The 19,261-nt window shown below is 39.8% G+C and overlaps 1 protein-coding gene across 1 annotated transcript in view; it reads left to right on the forward strand.

Moving 5' to 3' along the window:
- The window catches only part of ADGRV1 (adhesion G protein-coupled receptor V1), a 561,037-nt gene that overhangs the window by 116,745 nt on the left and 425,031 nt on the right, over positions 1-19,261 (forward strand). Inside the window, exons 31-37 of the mRNA XM_016186350.2 lie at positions 1,275-1,519; positions 2,704-2,885; positions 5,497-6,308; positions 8,403-8,612; positions 13,843-13,973; positions 15,548-15,647; positions 16,477-16,656. Of these exons, the coding sequence (XP_016041836.2) occupies positions 1,275-1,519; positions 2,704-2,885; positions 5,497-6,308; positions 8,403-8,612; positions 13,843-13,973; positions 15,548-15,647; positions 16,477-16,656 (1,860 nt within the window). The remainder of the gene's footprint in view (positions 1-1,274; positions 1,520-2,703; positions 2,886-5,496; positions 6,309-8,402; positions 8,613-13,842; positions 13,974-15,547; positions 15,648-16,476; positions 16,657-19,261) is intronic.

The raw sequence follows: 19,261 nt of genomic DNA on the forward strand, positions 1-19,261 counted from the left end.
CATTGTGAGCCATGGAATCACACAGGTGGCAACCCTGGCTTCTCTCTCTCTCTCACCAGGAAATACCTCTTAGGCTTCTACTGTAGATCTTTCTTCTGGGTATTTTTTGTAAATCTTATCTAGTTATTTAATTTACAAGAATGTGCACAGAAATCTGGGTTTTAGGCTTTCTGATAAAAAAAAGAGGGAGTCAGGTGGTAGCACAGTGAGTTAAGCGAAGGCGGCGCAAAGCTCAAGGACCGGTTCCAGGACCGGCTCCCCACCTGCAGGGGAGTCCCTTCACAGGCAGTGAAGCAGGTCTGCAGGTGTCTATCTTTCTCTCTCCCTCTCTGTCTTCCCCTCCTCTCTCCATTTCTCTCCTGTCCTATCCAGCAGCAATGACAGCAATATGTAACTACAGCAATAAAAAAAACAACAAGGGCAACAAGAGGGAATAAATAATTTTTTTTAAAAAGGAGAAATTGAGGGGCCAGGTGGTGGTGCACATGGTTGAGTGCACATTTTTCAATGCACAAGGACCTGAGTTTGAGACCCTGGTCCCCACCTGCAAGGGGAAAGCTTTGCGAGTGGTGAAGCAGGGTTGCAGGTGTCTCTCTCTGTCTCTCCCTTTCTGTCACCCCCTTCCCTCTTGATTTCTGACTCTCTTTATTCAATAAGTAAAGAAAGATAATAAAAATAAATAAATAAATGGGAAATTGAGCTCTTTCCTGCATAGCATCCATCACTTAGGGGGCCAAAATAGCATCTGTCCTAGTGCACCAGGCTTGCATGGCTCTATTCCTGGCAGAGCCCGCTAGACCACCCTCACTCATACCTGTTCTTCTTCTAGCGTTTGCCCTTCTTCCGTAGCCAGTCAACAGGTCAGGTTGAAAGCTGTCAGGAGCTGCTTGCTGCTGGCTTTGAAAGTGACTGGGATCCATGTGGATTCAGTCGGCTAGGAAGGATCGTCAGTTTCCCCAATGAATGGGTACTCACGGGATGCACCACGAGAAGGTCGATCCCACTCATGCCTGTTATACCTGCTCACAGTGAGCTCATGCACATATTATTTCTGCTTTTATAATTAATAATAATTGTAAAGTAAATAAGTTTACAACTAATAATAGTGGGGAAACTTTGGTAACTCATTACCAAATCTTACTCTGGCTTTGTGGCCTTTGGTTCCTTAGGATTGCTTAGAGTGAAAGAAGGATAAACTATAGAATAGAAGTTGCTTAGCTCCGTGGGACTTTGGATTCATTTTGTTTTTGAAATGAACTCTGCTCTGCCCTCAGGTTTTCAGATTACAAAAGTTATTGTAGAGGAACCTGAGTTTAACTCAGTGGAGGTAAAACTGCCAATAATTCGAAATTCTGGGACACTCGGCATTGTTGCTGTTCAGTGGGTCGCCACCATTAATGGACAGCTTGCTACTGGCGACCTGCGAGTTGTCTCAGGTAATGTGACATTTGCCCCTGGGGAAACCATTCAAAGCTTGTTGTTAGAGGTCCTGGCTGACGACGTTCCGGAGATTGAAGAGGTGAGAGGAATAGCTAGTTTAGAATGACACTATAAATCTATAAATCATTACTTTGTCTTACAGTGACTAGAACTGATGGCTTTTAATCGTGAAAAATGAAAATGTTAAATGTTTTCTCCATGACGGTTCAAAATGCTGCAGTATGCAGTTGATCTTTACAGATATGAAAAGCATTCTTTTAGAAATAGTTCCTGTAGGCATGATAGTTTATTGGTATAATATATATATATATTTGTACAACTACATTGCATTTTTGAACATTTTGGCTAAATGATTAAGTATATATACATCTATCATAATTTTTACTACATTGCTTTGTATGAACTTATAGTTTTTGTGTATGAAGTCTCCCTTTTGAATTGAGTTAGAACCAGTCCATCTGAAATATATATTGCTTGTAGCTGTCTTCATAATGACAAAATAGCCTTTTAGTCAAAATAATGATTCCTCACAAAGATAATTTTATTTTGTGAAATACAAGTATTGTTAATGCCTAGATATCATTAAAGTACTTTTAAATAATTTTTATTCTTAGTTACGTAAGTTTTTTTTTTTTTTAAACCAGTGCACTACTTAGCTTTGGCTTATGGTGGTGCAGGGCATTGAACCTGGGACTTTGGAATCTCAGACATTGTACTCTCTTTACATGACCATTATGCTATCAACCCTTGCCTCTTATCTAAGATTTTCATGGCAGGGAAGTTAATAAAATTTCATTTGAATGCTGATTATGTTATTATTATTAGCTAGTATCAATAATTAATATGTATAAAGTGTCTCTAAATTTTGGTAGCATTATGATTGATTTTTTTTAAAAAAAATTGTCAGAATTTCCATTTAAGATAAATGTGGAAAATAATATATTCTAAAAAAAATATGCTGTATTTTCCCTAAATAAAAAAGGATAAGTTACAAGAGTATACTATGCATAAGTAGAGGTCTTAAGATTGATTCATAACATTACATATTAAGAAACTTAAACAGTATTAATTATAATAGTACTGTTAGTAAAATCTGATATATTCTGTTACATACTGAGGTTACAAATATTAGAACGGGAATTTCTTGATGTCTTTTTATATTATGTTTCATTTCATTGTATTGTATGACTATTTGAATCAGTCCTGCATTATTCCAATTCCCAAACTGGGATTCTGTTAAGGAAATTTTCACTGTTTTTTTAGGTTATCCAAGTGCAACTAACTGATGCCTCTGGTGGAGGCACTATTGGGTTAGATCATGTGGCAAATATTATTATCGCTGCCAATGATAATCCGCATGGTACAGTAGCCTTTATGCAGTCGGTTTATCGAGTTCAAGAGCCTCTGGAGAGAAGTTCCTGTGCCAACATCACTGTCAGGCGAAGGTATACGAGATGAATGCTTGCATCTGTGTGGGTAATGGGGATTATGGTGGGTTGGCTGGTAGAAAAGTCTGTGCAACAGACTTTACATTTTTTCTTTTTGTTATCGATGCTTTGATTTTTTTTTTTTCCATCATTGTGGTTTTACTTCTCTGGGCCTTTTTTTTTTTTTTGATAGAAAGACAGCAGTACACACACACACACACACATATACACGCGCACGTGCGAGCGCACACACACACACACACACACACACTGAAAAAAAAGTAAAATAGTAGTGAAGCTTTTTCTGGTGGGTTGGGAACTGGATGCAAATCTCGGTCACAGACATGGCAAAACAGGTTACTAGCCATGGTCTGGTATTTATATGTAATGTAAATTATTTTACAGATTATTATAACTTGAATTATATGTTAATACACAGATCTCATTATCCTTATCATACCTAGTATTCGTGAAGAGGATTTTATATAACTGAACTCTCTTTTTTAATATTTTATTTATTTATTATTAGATAGAGAGAAATTGAGGAGAGAGAGAAAGACACAAAGAGACACCTACATCTCTGCTTCACCACTTTTGAAGCTTTCCCTAGTAGGTGGGGACCAGGGGCTTGAACCTGGTCTTTACGCATTTTAATGTGAGCACTTAACCTGGTGCACCACCGCCTGGTCCCCATAACTGAACTTTCAAACTCAGAAATTCACTGTTTCAACTTGTGATTTGTTTGAATTAAAACTTAAATATAACTACCTTCCAAATGAAAGAATACTTGGTTGTTGTATGAAGAGGCTGATTTCAGGTTTTGTTTTTTTCTGCACTTTTTTTAAATTTTTTTTTTTTTTATGAAGCAGCATATATTTTACTGACCGATTCAGAGAAAAATATGGCATCTTGGGACCTAGCAGCAAGTAATTATATTTGTTCATGTTGTTATGTACTCATTTTGTTATTGTTGTGACTTTATTTCAGTATCTAGTGAGGGAAATTAATTCTCTTAATTATGTTTGATAATTAAAAAAATTATTTATAAGATGGAGACACTGACAAGACAAGAATAAGAGGGCTACAATTCTCACCACCAGAACTTCATATTCTACCTCCTTCCTGATAGCTTTTCTATTCTTTATCCCTCTGGGAGTATGGACCCAGGGTCATTGTGGGATACAGAAGGTGGAAGGTCTGGCTTCTGTAAATGCTTCCCTGCTGCACATGGGCATTGACAGGTCAATCCATACTCCCAGCCTCTCTTTCTCTCTCTTTCCTTTGTGGGGCAGAGTGTTTGATAATTCTTTTTTTTTTAAATTTTTTATTTAAGAAAGGATTAGTGAACAAAAACATAAGGTAGGAGGGGTACAACTCCACACAATTCCCACCACCCAATCTCCATAACCCACCCCCTCCCATGATAGCTTTCCCATTCTCTAACCCTCTGGGAGCATGGACCCAGGGTCGTTGAGGGTTGCAGAAGGTAGAAGGTCTGGCTTCTGTAATTGCTTCCCTGCTGAACATGGGCGTTGATTGGTTGGTCCATACTCCCAGTCTGCCTCTCTCTTTCCCTAGTAAGGTGGGTCTCTGGGGAAGCTGAGCTCCAGGACACATTGGTGGGGTCTTCAATCCAGGGAAGCCTGGCCAGCATCCTGGTGGCATCTGGAACCTGGTGATTGAAAAGAGAGTTAACATATGAAGCCAAACAATTTGTTGAGCAATCATGGATCCCAAGCTTGGAATAGTGGAGAGGAAGTGTTAGGGAGGTATTCACTGCAAACTCTAGTGTACTTCTGCTTTCAGGTATATATTTTGCAGTAGTTTATGGGTACGTGTGAACATATGCTCTCTCTCACAGAAACTGGTGTATATCTAGGTTATGGGACTTTGTTAGAAAGTGAACTACCTGAGATGAAATTAGAGTGTACTATAAAAGGAAAGGTCTCACCCGAGTAATGAAGCTGAAGGGTTGTCATTCCACACGTGAAGTCTCTGGACACAGTCTGAGGTGAAGCATGTTGAGGTGGCAATCCGTTGGTTAGGTTGGGATCGGCGGATGCAATATTATTTGGTTTGGATTGGGAGATGCATACGGGAAAGTGGGCCCTATCCAAGGGTTCCAGGACTGGGGGAAGTAGGGGCTCTATAGTGGAGATGTGAGGTTCCTGCTGTCTTAGGGTTCAAAAAGACAATCGATAGTTAATGTTATCATCACATTATTTGGTAATTGGGTTAACTTTGAAAAGTCCTTTTGTTATGGTTTGCTGTACAGTATCCAGTATCTTGTATATAGCTGTGCTATTGGTTGCTTCTGATCTACTTGGTCTAGGCTTTTGAGAGAGTCCGCATATCAAATATGTTTGATAATTCTTAAGCGGCTACACTTTGCATAACTTAAAAGATATTTTTCTCACTGACCTAATGAGAAGTATCTCTTGATCGAAACTAACAGGGATTATTACTTGAGAAAGAAATATGTTGAATGGTAAATATAATCAAAGAAACAAAGTTGTATTTGTACTTTATATCCTTAAAAAGGGAAAAACCAGCACTTTTCTTCTTTGTGTGTAACACAACTTGTCTCAAGTGCTTAATCCGTCTTTTAATTATTGCTCCACATTTTTAGCGGAGGGCACTTTGGTCGACTGCTACTGCTCTACAGTACTTCCTGTATTGACACAGTGACTCTTGCAGTCGAGGAAGGTCAAGATTTACTGTCCTACTATGAGCCACCGGTTCAAGGAGCACCTGACCTGCTTCGGAGAACGTGGGTGAATATTTCTGCTGTGAGGGAACCCCAGTCTTTTTGTGCCACTTTGTGCCTCAAGGAACATGCATGCTCAGCGTTCTCATTTCTCAGTGCTTCTGAGGGACCCCAGTGCTTTTGGATAACATCCTGGATCAGTCCAACTTTTAACAACACAGACTTCTGGACCTACAAGAAAAACTTCACCAGGGTGGCTTCTCTTTTTAGTGGCCAGGCTGTGGCTGGCAGTGACTATGAACCTGTTACAAGGCATTGGGCCATGATGCTGGAAGATGATGAATTTGCAAATCTCACGGTTTCTGTTCTCCCCGATGACTTTCCAGAGATGGATGAGAGTTTCCTAATTTCTCTTCTTGAAGTTCACCTCATGAACACCACAGCCAGTTTTAGCAACCAGCCAACCATCGGAGAGCCAAATACTTCTACAGTTGTCATAGCATTAAATGGCGATGCCTTTGGAGTGTTTGTGATCTACAGTATTAATCCCAATACCTCAGAAGATGGTTTATATGTCGAAGTTCAGGAGCAGCCCCAGAACCTAGTGGAGCTGATGATTCACAGGACGGGGGGAAGCTTAGGTCAGGTGACAGTGGAATGGCGTGTTGTTGGTGGAACGGCCACTGAAGGTTTAGATTTTATAGGGGCTGGAGACACTCTGACTTTTGCTGAAGGTTAGTGCTAGTTCTAGATGAATCCCTAGGTAGAGTTAATACAATAATTCTTTCCGACAGTCAACGAAAGAATTTTTTTCCAGGGGCCAGGCGGTGGCACACCGGGTTAAGCGCACATAGTACAAAGAGCAAGGGTCTGCACAAGGATCCCCATTCCAGCTCCTGGCTCCCCACCTGCGGGGGTGAGGGGGGTCGCTTCATGAGTGAAGCAGATCTGCAGGTGTCTGTCTTTCTCTCCCCCTCTCTGTCTTTCCCTACCCTCTCAATTTCTCTCTGTCCTATCCAAAACAATAATCATAACAATATTAATAACAATAACAATAATAGTAATAATAAATGACCACAGGAGCAGTGGATTTGTAGTGCAGGCACTGAGACCCAGTGATAACCTTGGAGGTAAAAAAAAAAAAAAAATTTTTTCCTTGTGTGTACATTCATTGCTATTAAGATACTAACTAAAATGCTGTGTGATTTTGAAAAAAAAAATCCAAGTTACTTGACTTGCTAATTGTTTATCAAATATATGTAGGGTACTGAGGCCCAATATATATATATATCTTTTTAGTTTGTTAGAAGAGAAAATGTTCAGGCAAGTCTTACCTCTTTTTATATTATAGCAGTGCCATTAAGGAAACAGAAAGATCTCTGTCACTCTTCTCTTGGAAATCTACTTCTGCCTTTTGGCTTCATTGTTTCCACATTCTGGAAATAGTGTTGTCCTCTCATCTAAAACGAGATACTTGTCTCATTCAGGCTGACTCTTTCATGTAGAATCTGTATCTCTTTTCCTTTTAAAAAATCATTTATATATTTTTATTATTTCGTATCGAGAAATTGAGAGGGGAGGGAGAGAGGGAGGAAGAGAGAGAGAGAGGGAGAGAGGGAGAGAGAGGGACACCTGCAGCCCTGCTTCACCGCATGTGAAGCTTTCCTTCTGCAGGTGGGGACCAAGGGCTTGAACCTGGGTTCTTGTGCACTGTAATGTGAGTGCTTAACCAGGTTTGCCACCACCAGACCCTCCCCCCTTTTTTTTTCCCCATTGTGATCACTATCCCTTAGTGCTATTGTCTTGATTAGCTATAATGAAAATTACAATAATGTCAGAATGAAAATCAGAGTCCAGGGGTCTGGGCGGTGGTGCAGTGGGTTAAGTTCACATGGCGCAAAGCTTAAGGATCTGATTTGAGCCCTTCGCTCCCCATCTGCTGGGTGTTCCCAGGGTGGCCTTTCTCTCTCCTTCTCTGTCTTCCCCTCCTCTCTCGATTACTCTCTGTCCTGTCCAACAAAGACAGCAATGACAGTAACAGTGATAAACAACAAAGGCAACAAAAGGGGAAAAATAGCCTCCAGGAGCAGTGGATTCATAGTGCAGGCACCAAGTCCCATTGATAACCCTGGAGGCAAAAAAAAAAAGAGTCCACTTTACATGAACTTGTTTCTAGTAAGAAGACGCTTTAGAAACTATCTTCCTACTTAGATAATTGTGCTCAGCTAAGGATAAAAGAACCATTTTTAAAAAGATTTTTTTTGAATTTATTTATTCCCTTTTGTTGCCCTTGTTTTCTTGTTGTAGTTATTGTTGTTGTTACTGATGTCATTGTTGTTGGATAGGACAGAGAGAAATGGAGAGAGGAGGGGAAGACAGTAAAGGGGAGAGAAAGATAGACACCTGCAGACCTGCTTCACCGCTTGTGAAGTGACTCCCCTGCAGGTGGGAGCCAGGGGCTCGAACTGGCATCCTTCCGCCGGTTCTTGCACTTTGTGCCACATGTGCTTAACCCACTACGCTACCGCCCGACTCCCAAGAAACCCATTTTTTAAAAAATAATTCTACCCTTTCACTTAACCACAATTCAAAATGCCTTTTCCTTCTATCTGTATTTATTACTAACTTTTCACTATTTGATAAGGGAAAGCCATACAAATGAACATACAACAACGTCTGCTTATGATGACTGGCATTAATATTTGAACTATTAGTGATACTGAACAATTCTAATTCACTAACTTATTTTACCTGGGGTCTTTTGTGAGTACTCTTTATAGACGACTTTGTTACTTTCATTTTCTTTCTTTCTTTTTATTTTTTTACAGGTGAAACCAAAAAGACGGTGATTTTAACTATTTTGGATGATTCTGAGCCAGAGGATGATGAAAGCATCATAATTCGTTTGGTATACACAGAAGGTGGAAGCAGAATTTTACCAAGCTCTGATACTGTTAGCGTAAACATTTTGGCCAATGACAATGTGGCAGGAGTTGTTAGCTTTCAGACTGCTTCCAGATCTGTCATAGGTCATGAAGGTGGGTTCCTTCTTTTGGTGAACGTGTTCGTTCTCTTTTTCATGGACTTCATTTTTTCTATCGCCTTTTAAAGTGTTCACTGCCTTTGTTTCCCCGTCTCTATTTTGTTGAGTTGTGAATGTTCATGTGCATGAAGATGACTTGGGAAAGGGCTTTATTGTGACCTGTTTTAACTAGATTTTGTAAACTTGGAGGTTGTCATTGCTTGTCACTCCTCAGGGGTGAGATTTTTAAAAAAAAAACATTTATTTATTTATTTATTTTCCCTTTTGTTGCCCTTGTTTTATTGTTGTTGTGGTTATTATTGTTGTTGTTATCGATGCCGTCGTTGTTGCATAGGACAGAGAGAAATGGAGAGAGGAGGGGAACACAGAGAGGGGGAGAGAAAGACAGACACCTGCAGACCTGCTTCACCACCTGTGAAGCGACTCCCCTGCAGGTGGGGAGCTAGAGGCTCAAACTGGAATCCTTACGCCGGTTCCTGCGCTTTGCTCCGCCTGCACTTAACCTGCTGCACTACTGCCCGACTACTCCGGGGGTGAGATTTTTAAGGAAGTTGATCAGATCCAGAATACTCAGCTTTCTCATCTGTCAAATACTGGGATATATAATAACTTGGTTAATTTCCTTATCATGATTAAGTGAGCTAGTCAATGTAAATGGTTTGACTCAGTTTCTGGTAGGTGTATTGTGTCCAGTGCTAGCCGCTTCTATTGAACTGTGAAACACTGGTGACCAGTGGGTGTCTTGTTAAAAACAAATGGTCATTTGTAATTAAGTGATTTTAGCCTGGAATTTGTTCTGTGTAGTTGCATTTTTGGGGAGAGTGTGCCAAACTAGAAAGACTATAAGCTACTTTTTCTTAAAAAGCAATGATTAAAAAGAAATTTATACTTGGTATTTCAATACCATATGTAAAATTTTGCCCATGTAAGCTGATTTTTTTTGTTTTCTTAAAACCGTGTGGCAGCGTTTCTCTTGTTCTTAAGTACATTTGAAATAAAACTGATGTTTGCAGTGTGTTTCACATAGTTTGCATTTAAAATTTAAAAAATAAAGAGCCTCAGTGAGGTCTGAAATAACAAGATAAAAAGGATAGGGGGCATGCGTTTGGAATTCTGTTTTGCAGATGAGAAAACTGAACCCAAGAAAGATCAAGTGGCTTGATTTAAGTCATACATCCTGTTTATTGTGTGGAAAAGTGAATGCATTTTAATATATGTTACCTCTCATTTTACCGTAGCATTCAGATTTAATTAACTTATCCATGCAAGTGCTGAGAATATTTCCCCACTCTCTTCCCTTTTAGTAGTGGTTCAAAATTTCGTGTTGTCATGACACTACTGAGTATAAGTGCAAATATATTGCCTATTATAAACAAGGTAGGGGCAGATTGTTAACTCTTTTAGTTTTTACTTTTAAATTTTTGTTATCTTTATTTATTGAATAGAAACAACAAAAACTCGAGAGGGAAGGGTGTGATAGAAAGGGAGAGAGACAGACACCTGCAGTACTGCTTCACCACTCGCAAAGCTTTCCCTCTGCAGGTGGGGTGCAGGGGCTGGAACCTGTGTCTTTGTGCGTTCAACCAGGTGCATCACATCCTGGCCCCCAGATTATGAACTCTCAAAAGTTGTATGTTGTGTAATAGTAAAAGACACTGAATGAGATGTAATTGAATAATAATTACAACAATAGTAACATTCAGTGAGTATGTGTTCCAGACATTTCACATCTATTCACTTAATTTTAACAGTGGCCCTATAGAGTGGGCATACACCAGACTTTCATTTAAGGAAATCCAGTCTATGTTTTTTTGTCACCAAGTCTGTACAGCTTCCCTGTTTCTGGTGGCCATATTTTCCTCTTTCTTTCTCTTTCTTCATTCCTTCCTTTCTTCCTTTCTTTCTCTCTCTCTCTCTCTCTGTCTCTCTCTCTCTCTCTTCTTTCTGTCTCCAGGGTTATTGCTGGGACTCGGTGCCTGCACCATGAATCCACTGCTCCTGGAGGTATTTTTTTCCCCCTTTTGTTGCCCTTGTTGTTTTTTATTGTTGTTGTAGTTATTGTTGTTATTGATGTCGTCGTTGTGGATAGGACAGAGAGAAATGGAGAGAGGAGGGGAAGACAGAGGGGGAGAGAAGGACAGACACCTGCAGACCTGCTTCACGGCCTGTGAAGGGACTCCCCTGCAGGTGGGGAGCTGGGGGCTTGAACTGAGATCCTTATGTCAATCCTTGCACTTTCCGCCACATGTCTGTCTTCCTTCCTTCCTTTTTTCCTTCCTTTTTTCCTTCCTTCTTTCCTTCCTTCCTCCCTCCCTCCTTCCCTCCCTCCTTTCTTTCTTTCTTTCTTTCTTTCTTTCTTTCTTTCTTTCTTTCTTTCTTTTCTTTCTTTTCTTTCTTTTTTATTAGAGTTGAGAAACAGAGAGAAAGAGGCCCGGGGAGATAGCATATTGGTTATGCAAAGAGTCTCTCACGCTTGAGGCTTCAAAGTCTCAGGTTCAATCCCCGCATCACTGTAAGACATAGCTGAGCAGTGCTCTTGTTGGAGAGAGAGAGAGAGAGACAGACAGAGAAGGAGAGGCAGACGCATCTAGCAGTGCTCCACTGCTCCGGAAGCATCCCCTACAGGCTAGGATCAAGTTCTTGAACCCAAGACCTTGTGCATGTATAGTAAGGTATGTGTTGTACTGGGCGAGCCACCATTGAGGCCAGAAAATGTGATTTTATTATATTATTATTTATTTATTATTTAAATTACATTCTGTTTTTGCCAGAACACTGCTCAACCCTGGCTTATGGTGGTGTGGGGGATTGAACCTGGGACCCATCTTCCTCGAGTGGCAAACTATGTTGACCCACCCTCCCTTCAGAGATTGGGGTAGTCCTTATCATTGTTGTTCCACATTGAAGGCAAGGTCCTGTAGAGAGGCCTACAAGAGGGTTATTATGTTGTTCCTGATGACCAGTGATGGTGGAGAGAGCAATCTTTTAGAGGTCTAGGTCCATCATAACTATGTGGGAATCCCAGGATTCCCTGAATAGGGCGGGGTTATTTCTTTCTTTCTATTTTACTTGAGAGAAATTGAGACAGGAGGTGGAGCTAGAGAGGGGAGAGAAAGATAGACACCTGCAGACCTGCCTTATTGCTCATGTGCATTGCTTCTGCAGGTAGAGAGTGGGGACTTAAAGCCAGGTCTTTATGCATTGAAATGTGTGCAATAGAGAGAGAGAGAGAGAGAGAGAGAGAGAGAGAGAGAGAGAGAGACCCTGACCCCGAGCCAAGCCCTGCTCATCTCTGGTATATGGTGGTGTCCGGAGTTGAATTTAGAGCCTTAATTATGAAAGTCCTATGCTTTAATGCCAAATAATCTCCCTGATCTACATCTTACAGTTTTATTCATTGTCCAGTGGCAGTAGAGTGCATAAGGGCTACTTCACCTCTTGTGAAGATTTTCCCCTGCAGGCAGGAACTGGGGGCTTGAACCTGGGTCATTGCGTATGATAACATGCACACTCAAGTGTGTGTGCCATCACCTCCACTCCACTGTTTAAAAGTGTCAGAAATGTCTACTTATTATTTGGATAACTATTTAGAAGTGATATTTTAATGATTGTGCTTGGGTCTTAACTTCATGTCTAATCTTTAAAGTTTAAATAAAAAAGTGTCAGGCGGCCCGGTGGTGGCGCACCTGCTTGAGCACTCATGCTAGTGCACAAGGACTCAGGTTCAAGTCCTCGGTCCCCACCTGCAGGCAGAAAGCTTTTCGAGTGGTGAAGCAGGTTTGCAGGTGTCTGTTTTTTCTTCCTCTCTTTCTCCCCCTTCCCTCTCGATTTTTGGCTGTCTCTATCCAATATACAAAGATAAAAATTAAAAAAAATAATAAACGGTTTTTTTTCCTTTTTTTTTTAAATCTTTGCTCCCAGTGTTATTAATGGGGCTCTCTACCTCCACGACTCTGTCTTTCTTAAGTAGAGGGAGAGAGACAGAGCGAGAAGGAGAGACACCATTGTATTGCTCCACCATTCATGAAGCCTTTCCCTATTCAGGTGTTCCCATGAAGTGATAGGGTACTTGAACGCAGGTCCTCATGCTGGGTGAGCCATATTGTGACCTGAAGAATATGTTTTTGTCTTTTAGTTATCTTTATTTATTTATTTATTGGATAGAGGTAGTCAGAAATCAAGAGGGAAGGGGAAGTCAGAGAGGAAGAGAGAGACAGAGAGACACCTGCAGCACTACTTCATCACTCAAAAAACTTTCCCCCATAGGTAGGGACTGGGGGCTCAAACCTGGATCCTTATGCATTATAACATGTGCGCTCAACCAGGCGTGCCACCACCCAGCCCCTAAGAATACGTTCTTTTAATTCCTTTTAAATACTTCATTTATATTTCATAATCACAAATAGTAATCTTAGTGATATTACTTAACTATATTCTTCGGTATTTATGACTGAGTCAAATAAAATTTCTACAGGCCATGTGTCCTTCACACTAGAAACTTGCTTTCCATTTTCATCAATTGAAAAGAAATTACTATCATTTTTTTCCCAATTTGATAATTTATTACTTGATATTAAAGTCCAGGAAAGGAGAGAACCTAAAATACCTCAACTACCTAGGAAGGATAACTATAACTTTGTAAATGTACAGGCTTGACACCCTTCCTTTATATTTCTTTGTATAAAACAAAATCATTGATGGTATATGTAAGTTAACAGTTTAAATAAATGTGATTTTCAGGCATTTGCAAGCATTTCTATGCATGCATTCTGCAAAATCACATTGCACATATGTGTAAGGAGTTTGTGTCCTTTTGAGAACTAAAAGAATGATTTACATGCGTTACTACTTGTTTTGACCTTGGAGAGCTTGCTATTTGCTTTAAGGTCAAGCGGATTTTCATCCTGGTGCATGCTTTTGATCGTAATAAAGTTTGTGTTTCCTATCTTAGCATGTGCTTTGTAACTTTTACATATTGAACTTCTTGAAGTTCTGCTAATTGGAAGTGAAATTTACAAGTGCCATCCCTGTGCTAATAAATGATAAGCATGAATAAAGCTCCTGTAAAAAAATATAAACTGGACACTTTGTAATGTTCTTGGAAAAGGTGCTTGCTCTAGGAGTTGCATGTTGGAAATCTGTTTTTTTTTTTTTTTTTTTATTGAGTTTGGATGTCATGCTCATTGGCCATTGAACATTTACCATACTACACATTTCACTTTCAGGAGAAATTTTGCAATTCCATTTGATAAGAACACCACCCGGTCGAGGAAATGTTACTGTAAGCTGGAAAATTACTGGGCAAAGTCTTGACGTCAATTTTGCTAACTTTACTGGACAAGTCTTCTTTCCTGAGGTATACCACATATCAAAGCTCTACCACAGACACATGGCAGAAATAATGTGTTGTGTGGGCAATGGGAAACTCTGGTCATGAATGCAAAGCTAAGGAAGATGGTTGGGGGAGGTATTTATTTAGAAACCTGAAGGAGGGACATTCATAAAAAAAAAAATGTTCCTAAGACTTAAGGGGAAACAGACCCCCCTCCCCCATATGTACTGGATAGGTCTCCTTTAAAGAAATAGAAAACAGAGACTTTACAATTGAGCTAAACTCTTTTGTTTTGCTCTCTCTCTTTTTAACTTTTGATAGTGGTTTAATAATGATTAACAAGACTGTAAGATAACAGGATTATGATTCCACACGGTTCCCATCACCAGAGTTCCACGTCCCATCCCCTCCATTGGGAGCTTCCCTGTTTATTTATTTATTTATCTATTTATCTTCCCTATTTATGGACCAAAATTCTTTATGGGGTGCAGAAGGTGGAAATTTGGCTTTTGTAATTGCTTCTGCGCTGGATATTGGCATTGGCAGGTGAATCCATATTTCCAGCCTGTTTCTGTCTTTCCCTAGTGGGGTAGGGCTCTGGAGAGGTGGGGCTCCAGGACACGTTGGTGAGCTGGTCTGCCTAGGAAGCCAGGATGATATCATCGTAGCATCTGCATGTCAGTTATATCATTCTGCAGGTGATAAGTTGTGCTTGTCTCCATTTCTTTCTCTTGTTCTTAGAATTTTTAATGCAGCACAGTAAATATACCTTCAAACAATATTTCATTTTTTTAAAAGATTTTATTTATTTATGAGAAAGATAGGAGAGACAAAGAACCAGACATCACTCTGGCACATGTGCTGCTGGGGATCTAACTCATGACCTCATGCTTGATAGTCCAAAGCTTTACCACTGTGCCACCTCCTGGACCACACAATCTTTCAATTTTTAATCGCACTGCATTTATGAAGTTTCATTCTTTTTATGAGTTTTATTTCATTTCTTTTTTTTTCTTCAGCATTGCCATCGGAATGTGACCTAATTACAGTTTAGTCTGAAATTTTCAGCGTTTTAATATTATATACTGGATAATATCTATATTTACTGACTTAATATTCAAGATTTTCCACAATTAATCATGATCTAATTTAGCTTGGTCTCCCAAAAGTCAGTGTTTTTTTTCTTCTTTTCTTTCTTTCTTTTTAAAAAATATTTATTTCCTTTTTGTTGCCCTTGTTTTTATTGTTGTAGTTATTATTGTTGATGTCATTGTTGTTGGATAGGACAGAGAGAAAAGGAGAGAGGAGGGGAAGACAGAGAGGGGGAGAGGAAGACAGACACCTGTAGACTTGCTTCACCGCCTGTGAGGCGACTCCCCTGCAGGTGGGGAGCCGGGGGCTCGAACCGGGATCCTTATGCCGGTCCTTGTGCTTTGTGCCACGTGCGCTTAACCCACTGAGCCACCACCCGACTCTTGGTTTTATCTTCTAAGAAGTCACAAGATCCTTTAAATGGGAATGTGAATACAACCTGTACAATAGGAGATTGATTGGGCTCAGCGACTGCAGAGAGATGGATTTCTTTCTGTTTGATATAGGGTTCATTGAATAAAACAATATTTGTGCATTTGTTGGATGACAACATTCCTGAAGAGAAAGAAGTATACCATGTCATTCTGGATGATGTCAGGACACAAGGTAATTTATAATCAAATTTTAAATGATTCCCAATATTCCATTTAAAAGAACTCATTACTATTTGTGGATGTAATTATTAGAAACATGTCAACATAAAAATTTTACTTTAAATTTTATTTGTTTCATAAAAATCATATACAAAATAATCCTCAGTACAGTAAACATTTATCTTTGTGAACTGAGGAAAAACCTGTAAAGTTTGGCTAAATTCTTTTTTTATGGAATATAATAGATTTCCAAAGTTAGAATATTCCCGAAATCAATTTAATTCTAGTAGTCCAATTTGCATTTTGGACAAATTATGTGGGTAATACTGGCTAAATTACTCAGTTTCTATTCAGTGTCACTTACTGAAATGATAGATAAAGCATTAATGAAGATAATCTCCATAATAATTTTATTATCTAAGAGGAAGAAAACTGAAACGTAGGTGTTCTACAATCTAGTCATACCTGAAGATTTCTTCTTTTTTTTTAATTGTTGTAGTTATTATTGATGTCATTGTTGTTGGATAGGACAGAGAGAAATGGAGAGAGGAGGGGAAGACAGAGGGGGGAGAGAAAGATAGACACCTGCAGACCTACTTCACCGCCTGTGAAGTGACTCCCCTGCAGGTGGGGAGCCGGGGGCTCGAACCAGGATCCTTCCTCTGGTCCTTGTGCTTAGTGCCACCTGCGCTTAACCGGCTGCGCTACCGCCCGACTCCCACCTGAAGATTTCTGTTGGAACATGTTCTGCTTACTTGACTCTACTTCAGAGGATAGAAGTATGCACACATTCAAGTTAGTGACCAGAAATTGACTTCTTGTGGCCTTCCTTATTTTTTTAGGAGTTACACCAGCAGGAATTGCTCTGCTTGATGCTCAGGGATATTTAGCTGTCCTGACTGTAGAGGCCAGTGATGAACCACATGGACTTTTAAACTTTGCTGTTTCCTCAAGACATGTATTACTCCAAGAGGCTAATGTAACAATCCAGCTTTTTATCAACAGAGAATTTGGATCCATAGGTTGGTGGTACCCTAGAATGAATGTGCTTTTAAAATCTTTCTGTATGAATGAAAAGTTAGCATTAGGGTAAGTCAGAGGAAGGAAACAACATTTACTATTTACTACTTTATGGCTTCTTAAAAAAACATTTATTAGTGATTTATTAGAGGTTTTAAAATGATAATTTTCAGAGGGATAATTTCACACCCATAGATGTGAAAGCACCATCCAATATCTGTGCCTCCTCCTTTCCCCAATAACCACTGTTGCTCTCACAAAGTCTAAGAGATACTTTATTTACTATTTCTTTCCCCCCCAGGTTTATTTGCTTTAGTTGTTTACAGTACTAAAATAATGAAACCGTTTTCTCTTACCTCTTCACTTAACAAAATCACCTTAATTCCTTCAGTTTTATTCCTGATGGTACACTATTAGGACTTTATTTTAATTCCAGGGTAGTATTACATTGAATACATATACCACACTTGCTTTCTGTAGTCATCTATATATGGGCCTTCATGTTGCTTCCATATTTTGGCCACTGGGCACAGTGCAGTTATTAACCCGGGCTGCTTCTCTTCCTTCAGATTAGCCTTTTCATAGATATTACCTGTATGTGTAGGAGTGGTGTTGCAGGCTTAGAGATATTTCCATTTTCATTTGTTTAAAGACTCTCCAGATGTGTTCTGTAGGGACAGCCCCAGCTTGCATTCCCATCGACAGTTCCACTCTCTCTTCATCTTCGCCATCACTTTGTTGGTCCCTGTGTTGTGTTGTTGGTGTAAGCCATTCTCATAGGTGTGAGGTGCTATCTCAATTTGGTTTTAATGTGTATTTCTCAAATGATAAGTTACATGGAACATTTGTTTGTATATCTGTGGACTCTCTAAAAGTCTTACTTGGAGAACTATTTATTCAGATACTTTTTCCACATTTTTATTGGATTGCTTTTTTTTTCTTTTGTTAAGTTCTATGATTCTTCATATATGGCTGCTATTAACTCCTTATCTGATTTTGTAATTTATCTTTTTGCTACTAGAACTTTGATCCCATCACTTCAAGCAGACTTTTTATTTTTCTTTCACTTTAATTTCAGATAAAGTTGGGGGGGGGGGTGGCCAGGTGGTGGCGCATCTGGTTGAGCGCACATGTTACAATGCGTAAAAACTAGGGTTCAAGTCCTGGGTCCCCACCTGCAGAGGGAAAGCTTTGCGAGTGGTGACACAGTGTTGCAGGTGTCTCTCTGTCTCTCTCCCTCCCTATCTCCGCCTTCCCTCTCTATTTCTGGCTGTCTCTATCCAATAAATAAAGATAATAATAAAGATAAGAATGTAGGGAGAAGGGAAGAGAATCAGAAGGAGGATACCATAGTACAACTCCCACTGTTCATCAGACTGCCACTGGGGCCAGATGGTGTTGCACTTGTCTCACTTGTCTGAGTGTTCAAGCCCCCTATCCTCACCTGCACAAGTGATAACTCCACAAGTGGTAAAGTCGTGCTGCATGTGTCTCTTTCTCTGTTGCTTTCTATATCCCACTCCCACCTGAGTTTCGCTCTATCTCTATCCAATAAGTGAATGAGTAAATAAAATATTAAAGAAATGAAACCACCATCTACAGAATTCCAACATGGTGCCAGGAACTGAAGCCTGGATTCATATATACTGTTAAGCTGAGTGAGCTATCTCCAGGCCATGGCTGTTTTATTTTTTTAAAGCTTAAATTAATTATTTATTGTCACAAAGGGCTGTCTCAGGTCAAAAAGATAGCTGTTATTTTTTTTTAATATTTATTTATTCCCTTTTGTTGCCCTTGTTGTTTTATTGTTGTAGTCATTGTTGGATAGGAAAGAGAAAAATGGAGAGAGGAGGGGAAGGCAGAGGGGGAGAGAAAGATAGACACCTGCAGACCTGCTTCATCGCTTGTGAAACAACTGCCCTGCAGGTGGGGAGCCGGGGGCTCGAACCAGGATTTTCACACCAGTCCTTGCGCTTTGCGCCACGTGCGCTTAACCCACTGTGCTGCTGCCCAACTCCCAGGTAGCTCTCTTTTATAGTGTATGTGTTATATTGTTGAGACTCTGGGTTTGGTTCCCAGCACTGTATTAAAAAGCTACGTAACAAAAAAAAAAAAAAAAAAAAAACCAAACAGAAATAGAAGAAAAAAAGATGGCAGAGTGATTTTTTTTTATTGTCTGTCTGCCATACAGACAAAATTGCTGTCTCATGAACAATCATGAAATCTCAGCAGCATTTAGTCATAGAGTGAGTCCAAGCTCACTCACCTATTCTGGGCTTGATCAGAGGACGTCTCCTATATTTCTCATCTTTTTCCTGGGGCAAGTAGAGGTACGTGAAACCAAGCAAAAAACCATGTCAGATCAATGGAGTCAGCACACTCTTGTCACTTTATCCTTGAACTATCAACTCCAAGAGGTCATACAGTTAAACTGAAAACCTCTCCCAGAGTGGAACATGACTGAACCGTTACATGGTAAAAGAACTATTACCTGGTAAAGGCCAAGGATACACAGGAAAAGGTGAGAAATTAGGGATAATGAGACCGTTTACTACAGGTGACTTTGAGGAAAGGCAATACATTTATACTGAGATGTTATTTAAAAAA

Source organism: Erinaceus europaeus, chromosome 11 (genome assembly GCF_950295315.1).
Source record: "Erinaceus europaeus chromosome 11, mEriEur2.1, whole genome shotgun sequence".
Classification (NCBI taxonomy): domain Eukaryota; kingdom Metazoa; phylum Chordata; class Mammalia; order Eulipotyphla; family Erinaceidae; genus Erinaceus; species Erinaceus europaeus.